The sequence below is a fragment of the Nelumbo lutea genome, chromosome 2 (genome assembly GCF_056320005.1).
Source record: "Nelumbo lutea isolate HS-2025 chromosome 2, American lotus-T2T, whole genome shotgun sequence".
NCBI classification, from domain to species: domain Eukaryota; kingdom Viridiplantae; phylum Streptophyta; class Magnoliopsida; order Proteales; family Nelumbonaceae; genus Nelumbo; species Nelumbo lutea.
Genome location: NC_142685.1, coordinates 75,896,394 through 75,918,516, shown reverse-complemented (window position 1 = coordinate 75,918,516; position 22,123 = coordinate 75,896,394). Strand labels below are relative to the sequence as shown.

The following is a 22,123-nucleotide window of genomic DNA, read 5'->3' as shown; positions in this document are numbered from 1 at the left end:
TCATCTATTCAGGAAGGCTACGATAGCTCACTTAATATTTCAACCCTCCATCAACGAGAATGGCAAGTTGGATTGTGCAAATGAGTTTGAGTTACCTTTTTGAATCAGTCAAAGAATCTTTGACTCTCTAATCCAGTTTCATGTTCTTCATCTATCCCCAAACGTCATTTTATAGATGTTGAGACCTTATGAGTATTAGAGAGCCATTAGGTTGGCTTGTAGCCATTCTTGGCAATGCTCAGAACTTAGCCCCAACAACGTATACAAGGCATATCAAAACAAGAAACTAGCCATTTAGCCTTTAAAATGTCAAATTTTCATTTTTGGTAGTCGATTGTTAGTCAACTACTAGTTGCAAGTGGGAATATTTTTCTTTATTAATCAACTAATCCCACTTCGTTAGACGACTAATAACTTGATCCCAACTCTCAACTATGAAGGATAAGACCCATTTGAAGGTCCTTTTGATTCACAGTCGGAATTAGAATCAGAATCAAAATTCTTTGGAATCGAAATCGGAATGATCTATGTAGAGGGAACAGAAGCATTTGGTCTAGACGCCCATCTCCTCTGATATATTACCGATCATTTCCGTTACAAGTTTGCTAATGACAAGCTTAAAGGGACGACAAGGTATTATTCATCAAATTGGCGGACATGGGCAGCCGTGAACATCAGCTTTCTTGGCGCCAATACATGGTGAGGACTAGAAGATTGGTGGTTCAGCCACAAGAAAATGGCGATGATCGATGACTTCGACAATATGCTGCAATTTTCATGGCTCTTAGACCACATGACCATCTCGAATAAAGCAATAATCTTGGTCTTTCGCCCGCAACCCCTCCACCCAATTCCCGTCCCGGAGACCCAACTATATATGGAGCTTCATTGAACCCATTGATGAGTTCTCCTGCACAACTGCTTCTTTGGTGCAAAAGTGGAACATTTCAATGGCCAGCCAAGCAGAGCCCGAGAAGGTTAAACCATTATGTTAAGAAGTGAATTTGCATTGAAAGATGCGTTACATTATTAAAGAAGATTTTTTTTTAAATGCATTGTATTTTTTTTATATTAATTGGATATTGTATTTAAGCAATTTGTTTTGTATATTATAATAATTAATAATTTAATTAAAAGTTTTTTATTTTTAATTTGCATTTTTTATTTAAATTGATTTTTGTGCATTATTTTCCACAAGATTTGTATTAAACAGGTACCAAAAAATGTTGAAATCAAATTTATATAAATAATAAAAAATTAAAAAATAAAGCTGGCAGTCATATGACCGTCGCCTTATACATAAAAGAGACCTAAGGTGGCGGTCCAAAGAGATCTAAGCCGGCGCTCCAGACCGCCACCTAAAAACTGAAGCAACATTTTGACGGACCTAAGGCGGTGGCCCAAATATATCTAAGCTGGCGGTCAAGATCACTGCCTTTATTAACTCTGAGCCGACAATTCTGTTATACCGCCAGTTTAGGAATGATTTAACCACGTTGGACCGATCCTCAAAGACGACTATCTTAACCTAGGCCAGCAGTGGTTTAGGGGGTGGACTCACGATCGCTGCCTTAGATCTGAGGCGGCGGTCCTTCATCTGCCAACTTTGACTGTTTTTCTTGTAGAACACTACCCAATCCTCCATCTTCTACTGATAAGGCCCTGTTTGGTGTGTCTTTGCATGCGAGCTGTCGGCTTTTTAGAAGCCCAACAGCTCGTGTTTTTGTTTTTTTCTCATTTTGTTGGTAAAACATTTAGCCACCAAAAGATGTTGCACCAAAAAGATGCGCAAAGCACATTTTGGATGATTTTCGAGAAGCTTCCCAGGTTTTTTTTTTTTCAACTTGTCTTCACGCAGAAAGATGCACGGAAAGGCACACCTTAACCAAACGGTTTTCAGTCTATCAAGATCTTAATGCAAAAAAAAAAAAAAAAAAAAACTCATCTTTTGACTGTTAGAACTTCCAGAATAACTTTCAAAAAAGACTTTCCAAACAGCCCCTTAATCATCTTTTCTACTAGCTAGGGTTCAAAATATCGATATGGGCCAATATGTCCTTTTTTTACTTTTTTAAAACAGGTTCAGAGGGGTCAATTTAAGACCCGTCTACTCCTTGAACCAGGTTAGACCTTAAAACACCCACTATAATGACATATCAAGAGATATGTGTATGGCCCAATACCGCAATATGTGAATTGGGATATGCTCCTCACACAGGGCACCTCACAATGACCTCACAGGCACATCCCTCTGTGCATTGGGAACATCATAAGTAAATAATAACACATAAATATGAGAAATGTTTCCAATGCACAGTGGAATGTGCCTGTGAGTCAGTGTGAAGCGCCATGTGTGAGGAGCAGATCCAGTCTCCCAATACGTATCCATATTTTTAACCTTGCCACCAACCACCTTCTTTGTCTAAGGTTTCTGGAACTTTCACCCAACACTGTCTTTCTCTCCCTTTTGACATACCATCTGTTGCCAACCCTTCCCAAACGACTCATTTCAACTCAATAAACAACCCCTTTTTTTTTATTCTTCCCTTGGAAGACATACCATCCATTGTGAATTTCTTCCCTTCTAGGTCAGCTCATCTTTTCAACTCGTTTTAGTAAATGCAAATATTGTTTACCTCCGCCTGTTTTTTCAAACAAAAACCTTTTCCTCTTCACTATCATCTCTTTCTTCCATTTGTCGCTGAAACCCTCCATATCAATATTCCGCTGGAAAAGTAGGATCAAGTTTGCCGGAGAAGATTTAGTTTAACAGAGAGCGTTGAGTTGGTCCATTCGAACAGAATTATATTGGGAATATCTCCATACTTATATGTTTTATTTCATGGGGAGATATTCCCAATGCAACAACTTGCGTTTTATTTCATAGGGAGATATTTTCAATACAACGTTGCAAGAGGTTGTTCGAACAGTATGAGCATGGGCTTGCATTGACTGAAGCCCAACTCGAGAGTGTTCAGATCGGCTTCAATCAGTACAAGACCCGTTCGAACAGCCTTTACAGCCTTACATTGAGAATATCTCTATACTTCTGTGCTTTATTTCATGGGAAGATATTGCCCATCCAAGGCTATGAAAGCTGTTCAAACAGGCCTTGCATCGACTGAATCTGGTTTCAGAATGTTCACCAACACCATCTCATTTGTATTACATATTTGCATTTGCGCTTTTCCTAAGTAAGCCTAACAATCAATACTCTTTAGTTTTTTTAGAGAAATTTATGGTTCTGTCCACCTCAAAAATCTTTGTTGTTTTTTTTATCAACAATTCCACCTATGATTCACTACCTCCCCTTGAATTTTGGTTCATTCTCCCACTTTCACTGTTCCGATTGTACAAACAAATAAATTTGACAAATTAAAAAATGCATATATGAAGATAAACATTAATGTTTAAACTTATACTTATTAAACAGCTTAAATCAGAACTTGGTGTTTTTGTGATATTTTGGACCTTGCATAAAAGCTCAGTTTTACCAAATACCACCCTAGCAGTAGGGCAATCTCTGTATACTGAAAAGGTAGCATAACCAGAAGACCCACGTGAATTTGATGAAATACCGATCGATTGATTACCAGTTGGTTGGATGATACAGGTTGATTGGTCATTAAATTGTCATACCATTGATTGGAATGTCATTTGTGACTGAGAAATTGCTGAGAAAGAGAGTTGATTACAGAAATACAAATAATTGAAGAGTTAGAAATGGAGCCAAAAAAAGAGTTAGAATTGGAGAGGGAAAGTTGAGTGAAATCCAGATATAATATTGCTTGTATCGTCACCTTGGCCACCTTGGTTTTTAGGTATCAGTGCATGCATCGATGCATCAGTCAGACACAAAGCGGTACTGGGGATTGGGGAATAACACCTAAACATGCCATTTTAATACTTAAAAACCAAAACGTATCAGCTGCCATTGTGTATGGAGCCATAGAAGGTAACAGTAAACAGAAAAGAGAGACAGCTATCAGGAAAATGAAAGGATAACCATGGTTTGGTTTCTCGTGGCAAAAGATCACTTCTTTTCCTTGGATTTTGTGAACAGTCATACACATACAGCAGACCAGCAGTGATACATGTTACCAAGGGCCTGCCACCTCTGTGGCTTTGACCTGAAACACATCTGCTGACTTGATTATATCACTATTTACACAGAAAACAAAATATACTCACTCCATTGACTCCAATGTCTGGGCACACTCTTCACGCAGCTCCTACTTGCGGAGCTCCTCCAGCTTCTTTTCCACTTGAAATGCCCAGGTCCGACGAACCATTTTTGTCCATCGAAAACTAGAGACGACTTTGCCGAGGAAAAAAAAGAACACATTTCCCTTTCTCTGTCAGAAAAGACATACTACCAATAACAGCAGTAGGATTGCTAATTCGACAGGAGGAAGAAGACCTGCAGAAGCTAAAGTAACACAAAAATATAGCATTATAAAGCAATGCTTGTAGATCTTGGGATTCATTCATTCACAAATAGAAACACCAATAAGGTAATTATTTCTAACATGCTTTTGAGACAGCGAGAAACATGACTATACAACCATTTCAAAATGAGATATCATGATGCTAAATTGATCCATGTTCTACAATTTCAGTAGCATTATAAAGCAATGCTACTGAAATAACATGATGTATGAAAGTTGGGCCGAAAGAATGTTTGATGCCCTAAAAGTTAGCCATGAAACAACTAAACACCATTTGGCCATTCTAACTAATGTCTGTTACCGGTCAAGCCACATGATCAAGACAGAACATGCAAAAGGTGTATCATACATAAACAATAAATAGAACAATATATAGAGGGGGAAAAACTGTCTAAATCCATTAATCTCAATGCACAGCATCATCCAATTAACCAATGTATGTAACGGATATGTAACCTCAATGCACAGCATCATCTAATTTCAGAAAACAGATACGTAACGGATAAAAAACATGCTAACCATGGTACATGAAGTGAAATTCAGAAAACAACTTGCCTTACAGATAATACAGTTAAATGTAAAGAATGCACTAAATAAAGAACATAATAGATGACTCACACGAAGGTGGCAATGATGAAATAGATGGGGTTATATCAGGCGGCTCTACATCTACTATGCTCTTGCTTGGAGGATGAATATGTGCAAAAACCACAGTTGGCAAAGGAGAAGATCCACGAAGCTGATGCAAGGTTGGTGCAGGAGAGCCTACATGCAAATCTGGTGGCGAAGCAGAACCGGGAGGAATCATCGGTGCAGTAGTAGGAACTAAATGTGACTGCCTTTTGGCCCTGGTAATAGATCCTTGGCAACCAGAGGGGGGCTTCACCTGGTGCCCATTACCGGGTGCAGCTGCAGGTGTAGGAGCCTGATGGATATCTTGATGATGATTCTGAGTCTGAGCATGATGGTGATGGTGATGATGATGGTGGTGGTGGTGGTGGTGGTGGTGGTGGTGGTGGTGGTGAGTATGAGGTAGAGGAGAGGGACTAGGTGATGAAGACATGCCATTATTGCCACCAGTACCATTGAGGGAGTGTTCCAGAATTGATGAGAGACGAACCTGCTTAACTCGACCAAATACAGTATTATTGAGACCAAGGTTTCTTGCAGGAGAACCTGTGATAGTTTGTGCCAGTTGCTTCAACCTTGACCTTGGCAGTGGAAGATTCCCAACTGCTGGCAGGACAGATGCCTTAACAGTAGTGGGGGGATCAACTGTTGAGCCTTGCATATTTGTCAAGCTCAGATACAAGTTCTGCATTTCACAAGCATAGTCAAACACAAAATAATAAGTACAAAGTCTTTCCATGAATAGCCCCCCAAGGGCCAAATCGGAAAAGACAACATGGTAATCTTGTAGGTGGTTAAACTAGTTGAGCTGATGACATTAATAAATCTCGCTCTTTTATCTTCACTTATCTGTAGGAGGCCAGTACAACTTCAACAAAAACGATGTAAATATTTACATCAATAATCACACTTCCAGTTTACAACGGTCCATAACTTTAAACTGATCGGGTGTACAACTCCATCAGTGTACTTTAAACTGATGGAGATTCCTCAATGAACACAAATGGGGAATATGGTGAAGAAGATTCCTTCTCCTTTTCATTACCACTTTTTTAGTAGGAGTTCCCTAAGTAACCAAGGAATCCCTCTCAAGTCACTACTTTTTTTATTGGCACCCTCTTTCACTACTTGCCTTAATGTTACTTAATTTGTACTAAGCCTACAACAATGATGTCATGAAGAAGTCATGGTCATGGTCTTGAAGAACTAAACACTGAACAACTAAACCAGAAACTGCCAGCAAGAGAGGTTGAGAGGAGTAATTCATGAGGTGGTGGGAGAAACACAGATGGCACTTGTGGAATGTAGGCAGATTTTGGATGGGTATTGGTGGTTAGTGAGTGTATTGATTCAAGAGGTGGTGGGAGAAACCAGTGTTTTAAAAGCGCAAGGCGCAAGGCAAGGAGTGCACCTTTTTAAGCAAGGCGTAAAAAAAAAAAAGCTAAAAATAAAAAAAATGTCAAAATAAAAAAAAAACATTGAACATGATATTAATAAAAATATAAACTTAAAATTTTAAAATAAATGTTTTAAAAAACCTATTATCTAAAATTAAAATACATAAATATAACATGTAAAGCATATTCAAATGAGAATCTAAAAATAAAATCAAATATATAAAACATTTTCAAGCATATAAAACCCACAATCTCTTTTTGTCTAAATTGCATTACTTCAAGTAGCTAATGTGATGTAAAACATATTACATTCCTGATTCTACGAGCCGCTTTTGTGCCACACCCCTCGAGGCAAGCCCAAACAAGTCTACATAAGGTCTTAAATTCTTAGTTCTCACACAAAAAAACAATGATTTTATGGTTTCAATTGCTTTTTAAGAAGATAATTTATTAGGATGAATGAATGAACAACACTACCAAATAGGGGGTTCTTGAAGCTTCGACACACGCCTAGCCCAGCCGCTAGACACACCTAGGCTGAGACGCCTTTTGAAAGAGCTACACCTAGGACCTAGGCAAGGCGCATACCCTAAAATGTGCCTCGCTTGTGCGCCTAGGCACGCCTTTTAAATTACTGGGAGAAACACATATGGCATTTGTGGAATGTAGGCAGATTTTGGATGGGGTGTTGGTGGTTAGTGAGTGTATTGATTCAAGACTAAGGAGTGGGAGACTAGGGCTGGTGTGCAAGATTGATATTGAGATGGCTTATGACCATGTAGAGTGGGGTTTCCTGAAGGAGATGCAAAGACTGATGAGATTTGGGGAGAAGTGGAGAAGCTAGGTGTATGCTTGTCTCTCATCTGTTTCCTTCTCCTTATTTCTTAATGGAGTTTTTCCAAGCATCCAGAGAACTTCGGAAAGGGGAACCAATCTCCCCATTGTTGTTTGTTTTAGTTATGTAAGTGCTGAATTTGCTCGTGGAGAATGGTGCTCAATTGGGTTGAACCGAAGGCTTTAAAGTGGGATCAAAGGGTCCTTCTATTTCTCATCTACAGTATGCTGACAATACTCTAATATTCTTGGATGCTTCAGTGAATCAGATGCTGAGTTTAAGGGCAATATTAGCTAACTTCGAAATGCTCACAGGGTTGCAAGTTAACCTAGCAAAGAGCCAGTTAATTGGTGTGAGGGAAGTAGGGAGGAGGAGTTGGAGCAATTTTTTGTGGTTTTTAGAATGCCAAATTGAGGAGTTATCTTCTCTTTACTTGGGTCTCCCAGTGGGAACTAAAACATCTGCAGTAAGGATATGGAAGTCTGAAGTCGATAGTTGAGGGGTGGAAAAGAGGTTGGAGAAGTGGAAAGCAAATTATCTCTGGGGGGCAGAATTACACTGATTAGGAGTGCCCTCTCAAGTCTACCAACATATTACCTTTTACTGTTGAAGATTCCAGCAAAGGTGGCTGAAAGGATTGAGAAGTTACAAAGGGATGTCCTGTGGGAAGGGGTGAGAGGAACTAAGAAATTTCATCTAGTAAAGTGGGACAAAGTGGGTAGATCAAAAGGAAGAGGTTAATTGGGAATTAGAAGGCTTAGAATTTTCAACAAGGCTCTTTTGGGTTAATGATTGTGGAGGTTTGGGCTGGAGAGGGAGAAGGATTCTCTTTGGAGGAGGATGGTAGTTGAGAAGTATGGAGTGGTGAGGTTTGGGTGGGAGTTGAGGGAGGTGTCAAACTCTAATGGGGTGAGTGTCTGGAAAGGGATAATGCAATTCAACCAAGACTTCAAAGCTTTAGTTAGTTTCAAGATGGGACTTGGGAGACGGATCAAGGGTAAGATTTTGGGAGGATGAGTAGTGTGGAGTAGGGAAGTTGTGTGAGATATGCCCGAAGCTATACAGGTTGACTGAGCACCAAGTCAAGGTTGATCAATATTTTGAGCTGGGGGTGATAATGTTGTGTGGTGTCCTAATTTAGAAGAACCTTGATGGATCAGGAATTAGAAGAGTGCATATCATTGCTGGAAAAGCTTCAGCAATCAAAGGTTACAACTTCTTCAAAAGATGGGCTGTGGTGGAAAGAAAGCACTCAAAGTAGGAATGGGAAGGTTACTGTAAAATCTTTCTATCTGGCTTTGGTTAAGAATCATCTGGATTCAGACCAAGTGGAAGGCAGAAGGAGTTTGGGGGAATCCTGTTCCTCCTAGAGTGGAAGCCTTTGCATCGTTAGTGGATTTGGACATCATTCTAACTCCAGATAATTAAGAAAAAAATAGATTGATCGAAAAATTCATTTAAATATAGATGTTTCAACTTGGCAAGTTACTGTGTTTTATGCTGTTCAGATGAAGAGTCAGGGTATTTCATTCTAACACCAGTTCTACTCTTGTAAGATTGCAAATTTCATTTGGAATTCCATTCCTTCCTATTTGGGGTCAGGGTATTTCAGCCAAGATCAACAGCATATTTGTTCTCCTAATGGCCAAGGATCAATGGCAGCAGGAAAGAAAGGATAGTTTGGAGCTGCATCCCTTTTTCTATATGCTGGGTTCTTTGGAATGAAAGAAGCAGAAGAATGTTCAAAGCTAAGTCTAAAGATATTGAGGTGCTTGTGGCCCTGGTTGGGGATATGGTGGTGGACTGGGTATTGGTGCTTCCAGAATTTGATCAAATTAGTATATCAGATATGGGGGGAAATTGTTGGAATGTCCTTGAAATACAACTTTGTAATGCTGAACAAGTATCTGTTATTTAGTCTGTAGCTGTCTTGTATTGGTGAGGTGCCACCTTGTCATCTCTTGGATTGTATTTCCATATTTTATTGATAATGAAAATTTTCCTTTTACTCTTCAAAAAAAAATCTCAGTTTATCAGCAGGATTTTTTGTGTTTCTGCGCCTATAAGAGAAAACAAAGGATGGTGGCAGTTTACTAGCTATAAGAGAGAATGTTGGTGTACACTTCAGAAAATGAATATAAGAACAAGAAAGTAATTAGAACTAATATTCTAACACTAATACCCCCTATCCAAACAAAAAAAGGGTCCCATGTAGGAAAATATAAGTGCAAGAAAAAATATAACATGAAAATGGATAACAGCCAAACCTCATGTGAAGTTAGATGCAACCCTGACTTCAGCTGGTTCTTTAATTCAATGAAATTTTCTTGTATTTGATAAATAGAGAAGTTCAAGGTGAAATTGAAAAATATCTCAGCTTTCATCAGTAGAAATGCACTCTGTGGAGGGGCAATTGTAATTCCACCTCGAAATTTTAGCACTTCAAAGAAGAATGGATCACCAAACAGTGATGAGTTCAAATGGAGATATGTTTGCTGAATAACCAATGCTTCAAAACCGGATCTAAGTAAACTGAGAGCAGTTGAAGATATATTCAATATTTTTGAGTATGGCACTACTGCAAACACCACATCCGTTGAATTTGGCCAAGCTGAGGGTTCCAGAGATATAACCACCACCTGTTTTGATCACCATATTAGTAGAAGAAATACACAAACAGAATTATAGAAGGAAAAGAGGAAGGTTGTCTACCGTAGAGTTGGCAACACCTATCTCATCAACAATGTTCGACTCAAGCTCCAAAATATTTGCCTTTAGCAGAGAAACTGGCTTTTGCAATTTAAATGCTGCAACTACATCATACGCTGGAAAATGGACTTTGTGAGGTCAAAGTATAAACTGATTAAAAAATTAGAAAACATCAATTGCAAATATGAAAGCATTATGCCACCTATTTGATGCCTGGCAATTATAGTTTCAGAATTTAAAATTGCCTAAAATATAAAAATAAATAAGAAAAAATTAAATGTATTAAAATTTTTCACACAGCAACTTGCCACAGCTCAGTGGCATCTCAGCTTCATATTAAACAAGAAAGCATCATTGAACTAACCAAATAAAGTGAAATAGATAGCAAGAAAGAAACACAAGGGCCGATTGACAATGCTGATGTTGAACCATAGACAGTCTCCCAGTGCCCCCCAACTCCCACATGAACATTGCATTTCCAGTGTTTTTCAAGATAATTGTCACTTTTCATTATTTGATAGCAAGATAATCTTATTTTTTTAATCAGATAAGTGCACAGAAAACATGAGTAAAAAGAGTTTGCAGCACACTGCACACAGAGGGATCAGTGTCAAATAGAGCACCCCATGGACAAAAAGCTCAGAGAAAGGTCTCATACCAGAGGTCGGCTTTAGTCAGTGCAAGACACATTCGAACACCATTCAAACAGCCTTTACAGCCTTGCATTGGGAATATCTTCGTATTTACGTGATTTATTTCATGGGAAGATATTCCCAATGCAAGGCTATAAAGGCTGTTCGAACGGGCATTGCGCTGACTGAATCTGGTTTCTCATACCGCAGTCCATAGAGTTTAAAATCACCTTACGAACCAACCATCTTTTCTCTCCTGATGGTAGAGAAGAGTGCAAATAATATTGTCTATTTAAAAATTAAAAGAAAAAAAAATTGAGAAGTAAATTTTATTAAAAGGCGCAAGGCTGATATATAATGCATAACAATCATACTCCAATTTCCTTGTTCAGAGAGCTGTGGGCAAACTGATTTCTTGGATATCTGTATCTGAGGAATTTAAAAGTCTGAATTTGTCTTCTTTTTATTGTTCTGAATTCTGGAGGAAAGTGTAACTGCTGTGGTATTCAGATTGTCCTTCTGGGTCTGATCCCAGCTTGTATGTTTTTGAGTTGAATAAAATTACTTTACCTTTTCCAAAAAAAAAAAAAAAAAACTCCAATTTCCTTGATTTTAGGGGTCCATAATTTAACAATAGATATGGCACCAAACAGAGTGGAATGACAGATAAGGATTCATGTAGCTCACCTTATATAGTTGAGACAAGGCTGAGGGGCTGTTTGAAAACAGCTGAAGTGACTGAACTGAACAGATTATTGCTTTGTCTTTTAGTGGATAAGTTTTCTTAAGAAGGTTCTAGGCTCCTTAATGGCTGAAGATGAAGTTGAACTGATTACTATACCTTGAATATTTTATTATTGAATTATTTTATCCACTAAAAAACAAATCAATAAGTCATTCAGTTCAGCAACTTCAGCTGTTACCAAACAGCCCCTAAGTTGAGTTGAGTGAACACGCTAAATTACTTAAAAGATATATTGATCATTAAATAGATAATGCAGGAGCAAATAAGTCAAAGTTGAAGTATTTTAAATTTCTTATGTACTTCTATATTTTTGACAGTAAAGGCATTTCAGCCATTTCATATATTGCCTATAGGGTATGTGGTCTAATAGTTTAATTTGTCTAGTCATGGTTTAGTTGTTTCTATATTTTCATAGTCATTAGCTAAGTACTTTACGTGTAATTTGAGTTTCCAATGATAGTGGCAATTCAAGTAAAGAGGACGCTGACAGCATATTGCAGTGGGAAATCCATCATCATCGCAGTCCAGATTTGAGATTGGATCATTGGAATCCTTTGTTTGGTTCTTGTAATCAGTTGATGCCAAAGAAACTGTTGTAGATATATGTAGCAGGGATTGAACTACATGTTTGGTGTATTCAGACATTCCATGCTACTGGAGATGCTTATGATCATTTTATAGAAATTCAACAAGGTTGTGAGAATTATTATTGAAGCTGTTAGCCCTTCAGTTACCTCGTTCATTGATTTAAGTTTTGCCAGTGAATTGTCTGAAATTAAGGTGACGATCAAAGGAGAGAGGACCTTGCAGTTGTGGGGGACGGCAGAATTGTTTGTGGAAGTGATTTTATTAGAGATCATCCTCATTACTTGTGAGAGATCAAATTCTGAAGAAGAAGAAGAAAGTGGGGTTGCAGACGAAGATGAAAAAACATTGTGGAAAGTAGAAGAAGATGAGATGGCTCTTGACTAGGGTATTAAAGGAATTCCGATTGCTGTGAGTGGACATATAGGTGTTAAAGGAGGTTTGGAGAAGAATAACTGCCCTTCGGGGAGCTTTACATGAGACATGTGATAAAGATTAGGGAAGGGGAGAGATATAAGTGGGAGATTAGTAACAAGTCAGTGGTCACATGCAACTGTGAATGAGTTTGGATGAAAGTGACAGCAATTAAATTCTTCATCAAAAGGCACTCGTTCAACATTCTAAAAGGATTAGAACTAATCTATGTAACCTTCCTGTTTTTCATCAAACCTCAAAATTTTCCTTTTCCAACAATTTTCATCTTTTTATGTCAAACCTTCTCTGATTGCTCCCGTAGACCTTAACAACCTTTCATCCCTCTAATCTCACCTCAGCATTTCACCTAGAGGCAACCTTAAGTTCCATAGCTTACGGGAAAGACAATATTTTCATCCTTTTGTGCAAGACATACTCCAAGCTTTACCAAACTTGGTTGCCCTCTGCAACTATTCATTCAAAATCTTACCTACAAAATTCCGTTGAAAACCTCCTATCATACACCTGTTTTCCTGATCTCTATGTTTTCACCATCTTGAGACATAAGTCTTGCAGTTATAACAGATCTCTGTTAAAACCATCCTTAAACTCTTCCTAACCCATCATTACTCTCCTAGACACATGCTTGGTCACCCCAGTCCTACATCAATAAATCAGAAAAAATTTTGTTAAAACTTAACTAGTCAGGACCCATGCGATGCACAGGTTTTATGAAGAAAAATTGAGGAAGGAACTCTATCACATTTCTAATGAAGCAGTGGCCATCTAGGTCCAGTTCAAGCATTATTTTTTGCATCTAATTTTCCAATCACAATCCAAGTTGTGCTTTAGTGAGAGTGGCCAATTTCCTATGCTCTAGATAAATTTGTATTATTCTTGTATCTTAATGCTATTTTTTAATAATTTTTAAGTTTTATTGGTTTGTTATTCTTTTTGTACTACTTTTTGGGTGGTCTAGGTATCAGAAACCTCATGCAAGCCAACAGATCTCTCCTTGGTAAATGGTGCTGGAGGTTTAATAAGGAAAGAGAAAGTCTATGGAAAAGAGTTGTAGCTGGAAAATGTGGGCTTTCATCCCTTGGGTGGGATTCCACCCCTGGCCTTTCTCCCCTGGGGTGCATAGTCTGAAGCAAGTAAGCAACATCCTCAAAATTCTCCCTGATTATTTGAAAGGAATTAGCTACAGGTTAGGCAGAGGAAACCAGATCCGGTTTTGGAAAGATGCTTGGTGTGGAGACCTCACTCTGAGAAAAAGAATCCCTTCCCTTGTTGATATTGCCCTTGATAAAGATGTTGTGGCGGAAGATTGCTACGATCAAGTTAATGAGGAGTTTAGTTGGGATCCAACCTTTAGAAGGAATATAAATGACTTGAGACGTGGGCCCTCTGGCTGATTTGATGAACCATCTTGAGAAATTCAAACTTAACCCCTTTTGGAAGATGAAAGAATCTGGTCCTTTGCTTCTGGTGAATTCTTAGTCAGCTTTTTCTTCGGCTCTCTCTCTCTCTCCCTACTACAAGAAGATAGTCAGGTCCCTAATATACCTTGGGATAAAATTTGGGCTCCCCACATCCCCTCAAAGGTAGGGGTGTCCACGGTTCAGTTAACCAAACCATGGGCAATTTTTGCAAACCGAACTGGTACCACCAGTTTTTCCATTTCTCCAAACCAAAACCAAATTGGTACCACCGGTTAACTGGTCCGCCAGTTTCGGTTTTTGACCGGTTCGGTTTTTCTGTTTTTTATATCTATAATATATGTTATATAAATATATGTATAATATTATATTATAAATAATAAATGATAAATAATATATTATAAATATTATAAAAATATATAATAATTTTATAAATAGATTATTATAAATATAATATATGTGTATATTTATATATATATATATATATAATGAACATATATTTATATATAATATATAGAAAATATGTGACATATATTAAAAATATATATAAAATATACATATAAATATATACCAGTCGGTTTGGTTAACCGCCAGTCTTTTTGTAGGTTAACCGAAAACCAAACTGAACCGATCGGTTCAGTTAACCGCATTTTCCGGTTCGGTTCAGTTTTTCGATTTTTCATGGACACCCCTACTCAAAGGCGGCTTTTCTGGTTTGGGTAGCAGCTCAAGGAAGATGCCTAACCTTGGACAGGTTATTGAAATGACAAATGCCCTTCGAGCTCTCTTTGCTCCCTTTGCAATGCTGCTCCAGAATCCATAAACCACCTCTTCCTCCATTGCAGCTTTTCTCAGTAACTGTAGACAATGGTACTCTCCTGTTTTGGTATTCCTTTTTTCTCCCCAGAATCTATTATTCAACTTTTGCAAGGCTGGGCAGCTAGAGGTCCGAACAGGAGGGGTAAACTTTTGTGGAACACCCTCCCAGCTGCTATCTTTTGGCTAATTTGGAAGGAAAGAAATCGTCAAATTTTTTACCTTAAAGTTTCAAGCATTGAGAAGGCTGAAAATAATCTTATAGGTTTACATGGTTACTGGCTGGGTGTACGTGATCTATTTAAGGACTTCCAACTGACCTCTTTTTTGTATTGGACCTTTTTTCGATTGAGATTCTTTAAGGACGCCCCATTGTACAGGTCCTCATTGCACATGGGTTCTTCTTTTTAATCTAATACAATACTTCACCTTCTTCAAAAAAAAAAAACCCTCCTCTTATAACAATTCTATAAACCACCCTTGTGTTCTGATCCTAACAAAAACCTACCCTATAGTTTTGAAAAAGAAAGTGCAAATACCTCCTTTCCGTTAGCTTTTAAATAACAAAGTTTTTATTTAATCAATGCTTTTCAATAACAAAGATGTTGAAGTTAGCAAAATACCTTTATCGTTGTTAAGGTGTTATCATACACAATTTAAAGTTTCAACTCCACCCTTCACTAAAACTTTCAAAGAGTAATATTCTCTACTCTTCTTGGATGAAGTAAGGTTAAAAGGTAGAAGTGAAGTAAAAAAAGCAAACCCTTTTTTTTCAAGGTATTGTAGTAAATTTACATTTGAATGAAGTTGGTTAAGGATAAATTTGATATTTAAAAAAATAATGCATTACATCAGCATTTTCCATTTGGAACACTGATGAAAGGTATTTGCACCTTTTTAAAAACAATAGGGGAGGTTTTTGTTAAGGTCAAAAAATAGGGAGGTTCATAAGATTGTTAGAAAATCCAAGGAGTTTTTTATAAATTTCCCTATATTTAAATGGAATTTAAATTGATTAAACTATATCTAAAATTAATAAAATTTTATTAATTTTTGTTTTTATCAATCCTTACTAACTATAATTAATTATATTAAGATTTTTCTTTTTCTTTGGAATTTATGTTGGTTTTAAATTGGTAGAAATTAGTTATAAACTAACAATTGTTAGATAATTTTGTATTAGTTTTATATTAATTTTAAATGGATATTAGTTTTTAATTTATCTTGTTACTTTTTAGTAATTAAATTATTTTTATTATATTATAAAAATGTTTTTGTCAATAGTAACAATTAATAATTATTTTTATTTTATTTAAGGAATTTACTAAATTATTTTTACTATGGTTGATTAATTTTTATAATTTTCATATGGAACATAAATGGATTATAATTTTTATGATGTTTTATTCAATCTTTTCAACTCGTCACTGACTTGGACAATTGAACCACTGACCCTTTTGACCCACTGGGTCAGAGGTTACAACATACAAATCTTTGCAACCCCACTATACTGAAAAAAAAAATGTAATTAGAATGTTATACACACACATAAAATATAATTATATTACATTATATATAAATATAAGTATATAGAGAGAAAGAGAGATGGATAGCATGTCACGGTTTGATTCATTCAACTCGCACAATTGAACCGTTGACTTGTTACCTAGACGCAAAAACCATTCAGCCTCTAAGCCAGCTTTTAAAACATTGGTTTTATTTGTTAAGTGAAGTAAATAATATTTATTCTAAAAAGCAAATTACTTGATTAATTAATTTAAAAATTAACTATTGTTTAAACAAAAGTAGATTATTTGGCCTAATAATATAATTAATCATTAAATATTTCCATTTTAATATAATTACTTTTTATAAATTATTATAATTTAATATAAATATCTAAAATTATAGTTAAATTAAAATGGATATAGATATAGATAAAGTTAATGAGTTTAATGGAGTTATTGAGAAAGAGGAGAGAGAGAGTTAATGGTGAGTTAATGAAGAGAGATAAAAGTCTTAAAGGTGATTGGCTAGTTGAGTTTTTTGTTCAATTTTAAAATTAGAAAATTTCAAAAAAAAGGAAAAAAAAGATAAGTACCTTTCAAAATCAACCAGAAAACAGGAAGTGTCAGCTCGGCACATTCTGTTTTAATATATAGATACCTGGCTCTCCCTTAATGACTACAAAAGAGACCTTTTGCACACCACGTCACCACCACAAACTTACACCATCACTTTACTATCCTCAGTTGGCAGGCTCCTGATACAGATTCCCCCTATTTACACCTTCCCTGACAAGAGCATCCGCTAATGTATCATCTTCTTACCCATCTGAAATTCACCCAAACAAAAATCCATCTGAAAGGCATTTAGTCTATTAGCTAGGAATCTAGCATTTCCACAAGAGCATGTCTTTTCCCCTTTATTCATTCATCCTATCACCACCTGGAAATTCCCTTCCACCTCCACAGTTTGAGATTCCATGATAAGCATACTAATCCTAGTTCTTGAAGAAACAAATACCAGCTTTACTGAGTTAAATATATTGTTCCACTCCGTAATTATTATGTTTTTTTTTCAAAAGGTACATGGGTATAGAATGCTTGAACCACAAGCTCAAGGTAATATGCCATAATCCATCTGAAATTCCCTTCCACCTCCACAGTTTGAGATTCCATGATAAGCATACTAACCCTAGTTCTTGAAGAAACAAATACCAGCTTTACTGAGTTAAATATATTGTTCCATTCTGTAATTATTATGTTTTTTTTTTTCAAAAGGTACTTGGGTATAGAATGCTTAAATCACAAGCTCAAGGTATATGCCATAATCCATCTGAAGGTCATAGAAGCTCAATTCATGTCTTTGGGTTTGAAAACACAGTTGTCACCACATACAGCACTGGAAATAAAGGAACAAAGAGAACTTCAATATAAGGGTCATTACTCAAAGTTGGTCCCAGCAATCCAGGGTCCTGGGAAGAAAGGATTTTTCTCTGTCCCGCTTTAAAGGAAAACCGGTTGCTGATTTCCTGTCCCCCTCTCCCTCACAATCTGGGTATGCTTGGAACCTGGGTCTCCGCAGAAATGTGCATGACTCGGAGTTGGATTTGGTGTCTGCTATTATTCAGTTGCTTGATGGGATTTGTATAGATTCTACCAAGCAAGACACTAGAATTTGGATTCCGAACCCCCTTGGTGAGTTCAGTTGTGCGTCCTTCTTCAAAGCTTTGACTTCTTTTCAACCTGGGGTCCATTTTCCATTCCGTGAAGTCTGGTGTCGCCCTATTCCCCCTAAAGTGGGTGCCTTTTGTTGGGAAGTTTACCATGGTGCAATTAACACCTGTGATCTGATTTAGAGGAGGAGGCCTGGTTAGTGCCCTTCACCTAATTGGTGTTGTTTGTGTGAATCTAATGGTGAAACTGTTCTTCATATTTTTGTTTCCTGTCCTGTAGCTAGCAGCATATCAGAGTGGTTCTTTTCTCTCTTTGGTTGTAGGTGGGATACCCCGGTGAGCCTAGGGAGTTTGTTTGAAGCCTCCACTTTCAGGTGGCCAAAGAGAAGGGGGAAAACCTTATGGAGATGCACACGGGCAGCAGTACTTTGGATGTTATGGGAGGAAAGAAATCTGAGGATTTTTTAAGGGAAGAAAAGGTGTAAGGAATTACTGATAGAGGGGATTATGTTAAAAGTGACTTCATGGGTAAAATCGATGGAGTCATTCTCAGACTTTACTGTGAATGATATAATCAGGAACTGGAGGACTGTAGCTTCCCCGTCATCTGCTAAAAAGAAGGTAGTAAGAAACCGGAATCCTCCTGAAGTGGGATTCCTCAAATTAAACTTTGATGGGAGCAGTTTTGGCAACCCAGGCATGGCCGGTATTGGTGGGGTCATTAGAGATGATAGGGGGAATGTAGTGGGGCTGTTTTCCAGCCCTATTGGGTGGGGAGACCCCATTACGGCTGAACTAAAAGCTCTGGTTTCCGGTATACAAAAGGCCTCGGAAATAGCTGTAAGGGAGTTAGTTGTAGAAGGCGACTGACTCCAAAGTGGTGATAAGCTGGCTGAAGCAGGACGGAAAGGCTCCATGGGTATTCAGAAATGAAATTAAGAAAATTAATCACTCCACAAAGGATATGCAGGTTTTATTTCAGTGGACTCCAAGAGCAGCAAATGAGTTTGCGGACCAGCTAGCAAAGCAAGGGGCTAACAGAGAACATTGTTTTTGGGCTCTGTTGTAAGTCTACAAAGCAAATTTTAGGTGGAATATCTTTGGACAGTGGGGTAGCCGAGGCTACCCATTCTCTGTACTAATATTCTCTTTTTTAATAAAATCATTTTCACTGATAAAAAAAAAAATGGATCTTAAATGAAACCATTTCAATAAAAGTGAAAATAACACTGGCCAAAATCAAAGATTTCACTAATCTTAAGGTAACCCTTTTTTAACTAGGTGCATGCCACAGGCTTTCAAACTCCACTTTTCAATTATCATGTTCAGCAAAGTATACCCTAAAATTACTTTATTTGGTCGAAATAAAAGGCATCAAAATAGAAACAATAATTATTTAGGGCCGCAAAACAAATACTTAAAAATTCTCAAGATAGAAATAATGCATTGAAGTTTAACATCTTTACTAGAATATAGGCAGATATGGAAAAATTTAAGAAACTGGCGCCCCCAGTCATCCACCAAATGTGTGTAAATAAATAATCATGAAAAATAAGATAAAAGCAGGTAGGGAAAATTGTCTATTCCCCAAATGTTGCTGCTAAAAGATTATTGACACTTCAAACTTCAACCACAACAACCACAAATTTGGATATACCAAACATTCTCAAAATGCAGGTCAAGAGACCCCTTAATATATCCTCAGAAACCACCCAAAATTAGAAATGCACAAATTATAGCCAAACAAAATTTAACCATCTAGCAAGAACTAAGATCCCATCAAACCAAAACTCAAATTTGCGGCATAATAAATCATCCATTAATCCACAAACCCTAAAATCAACAAAACCCGCAACAACCCACCAAAATAACCTGAAGATCCCCATATTGCAAACAATGCCACAACGAAGACGTCCCAAAAACCACCTCTGAGCACCCAAAAGATAAAACCGAGAAAAGCATCGAAGTTTACCTCTAATTTGCGCGTCTAGATCCAGATCCCCTTGTTTCCCGTATCGGAAGAACGGCGGCAACGAAAATATCCCCGATAACAACACCGCTACACCAAACAGGAGCACGATAACACATCTGAATCGAACAAATTTGCTGATCTCACATCGATTCCCCGCATTTTCATCTGGAATTCCTACGATTACAGTCGAATGCAGAGCTTGCTCTTCTTCAACTTTCCCCATTGACACCCAGCTATCTCCCCTTTAATCTCCATTTCCGTCTACTTGCCCTAAATTTGAAGCAAACTCCTCCGTTGCCATCTGTTCATCAGAGCGAGAGAGTGATACAAGGGACCAAAGGAGAGAGAGAGAGAGAGAGAGAGAGAGAGAGATCCTGGAGGGTTTTGTTTTTGATAGTTTTGATTAACTGATTCAATTAATTTGATTAGTTTATGATTAGTGGAGCTTTGGAGGCAAGAAGAACTGATGAAGACTCGAGTTAAGATTAAGAGACTGCAAATCACTCTCACTGGATTTTTCAACCTCAAGATATAAATATTAAAAAAAATAAAAAGAGATTTAAAAAGGCACAATAAACGCGAAGTCTACTGACCTTATCATGCAGAATCTGCAGTTACGCAGGTTTGATCTCTCGCTTCCATGTTAAGAGGTACACCGAGTCAACATCTCAGCTACAGGGTTATCGGCACGTACCACATCCCTGGCGATATTTCACTAATCGGGTCGCCGACAAACCCATATCCAAAGACCAATCTGCCTATTTTGTCGGGTCTCGATCTAGACTAGAAGTTCTACATCGATAAGTCTACGGGTGCTCAGTGCTCACAGCTCGATTAATCGAACCATGGCCCAAGGATGTCAATTGGACCGGATTTGGTCCAATTCGATCCAGTTCAATGTGAGTCTATTACAAATTGACCAGATTCAATCCAATCTAATGAATTTTGGACCTGTCTAATTCAATGTGTGGACCATCCAATCTGTTCAAATTTGTTTTAATTTATACTAGTTTCAACCAAAATCCAAACCAGTCCGTTGACACCTATATATTTATTTTATATCAATGGACTAGATATTAGTTTAATCCAACCCAGTCTAATATAATTTTTTTACAGATGAATCATGTTCAATCCAATATGCCTTGTTGGTTCGTCCAATCTGTTCAAATTGATTTTAGACTAGATGGGGTCTAGTTCATTGACACCCTTACCATGGGCAATTTTTTGAAACCAAAATGGTCTTATCGCTTTTTGCATTTCTCTTAATCGAAGTCAAATTGGTACTACTGGATAACCAATTGATTGGTTTTGGTTTTTTATTTCGACTTTTTGTTTTTTTATTTATAACATATATTATAAAATAAATATAATATGTGTATATATTTATATATACATATATATATATATAATGTCACATATATTAACAATATATAATATACATATAAATATATATATACCGGTTAATTCGGTTAATCATTGGTTTTCCTAGGTTATCTGAAAATCGAACTGGTCCTTCATTTTTTTTCAGAAATATCGAACCAATCAGTTCGGTTAATCGCATTTTTTGGTTTGGTTTTTTCGATCCAATTCAGTTTTCCGGTTTTTTTATGAACACCCCTATCGATAATGTAAAATAGGGTTCAAGACTATATTCAATTAATGACACCAAAAGGCCAAATGTCAATAAACAACCAAAACTTATATTCTTCTCAAGAAGATTATAGTCCTAAAACATTGAGAAAAACAAATTAAAAAAAATGAGAACGTCATTAGAGTTCAAATTCAATGTGTTTTAAGGATTGAACTTGTTTGTCACCTTTTTTTCAATCTAGAACTCAAATTGAATGTGTTTGTCCAAACTGACAATGTTCATTTATAAATCTGAGTACTAGATTGGTTGTTCCTATCCATTTTAAGGATTGAATAACGGATGTGAAGATAAATTCATATAATTTTTTTTTCTTAGGTTAGATAAGCTTCCAACTTAATCATTTGTCTTCAATATTTGAGTAAGTCTATATTTGTCCTGAATTTCTTTGTTTATTTGTTATTTTTTTATGATTTCATACTTAATTAATTCCTTATAATATATGGTACTCGTCATTCTTCATAGGAAGAGAATAGATGGAATCCCCTTAAAAAATTTATTTGGTTAACATAAACTTGTTGAAATTCCTATAATGTTCCCTATTACAGAGAAAACTTAATTTACTATCGTGTTTGCTTATTATAGAGAAAACTTAATTTCCTATAATGTTTTCTTATTACAAGAAGATATGCATCTCTTGTAAAATAAAATTTTCTTTGGTTAATATAAGTTTGT

At 36.8% G+C, this 22,123-nt stretch overlaps 1 protein-coding gene across 1 annotated transcript; it reads right to left on the bottom strand.

Annotated features, from left to right (window-relative positions):
- Positions 1-4,011: 4,011 nt before the first annotated feature.
- On the bottom strand, positions 4,012-20,416 carry LOC148871565 (uncharacterized). Its single transcript, XM_088973944.1, has 5 exons — positions 19,801-20,416; positions 10,023-10,135; positions 9,578-9,949; positions 5,067-5,763; positions 4,012-4,429 (listed from the first exon to the last, which is right to left on the bottom strand). Exons 1-5 carry the CDS (start codon positions 20,021-20,023, stop codon positions 4,359-4,361), a joined length of 1,476 nt encoding a protein of 491 aa, XP_088830070.1. The 5' UTR covers positions 20,024-20,416; the 3' UTR covers positions 4,012-4,358.
- Positions 20,417-22,123: the final 1,707 nt, after the last annotated feature.

Coding starts and splice junctions, on each gene's coding strand:
- LOC148871565 (XM_088973944.1), bottom strand. CDS start 20,023: ATGGGGAAAGTTGAAGAAGAGCAAGCTCTGCATTCGACTGTAATCGTA. Junction 10,136..19,800: donor TCTAGACGCGCAAATTAGAG/GTAAACTTCGAT, acceptor TCCATTTTCCAG/CGTATGATGTAGTTGCAGCA. Junction 4,430..5,066: donor TTCATCATTGCCACCTTCGT/GTGAGTCATCTA, acceptor GTGTTACTTTAG/CTTCTGCAGGTCTTCTTCCT.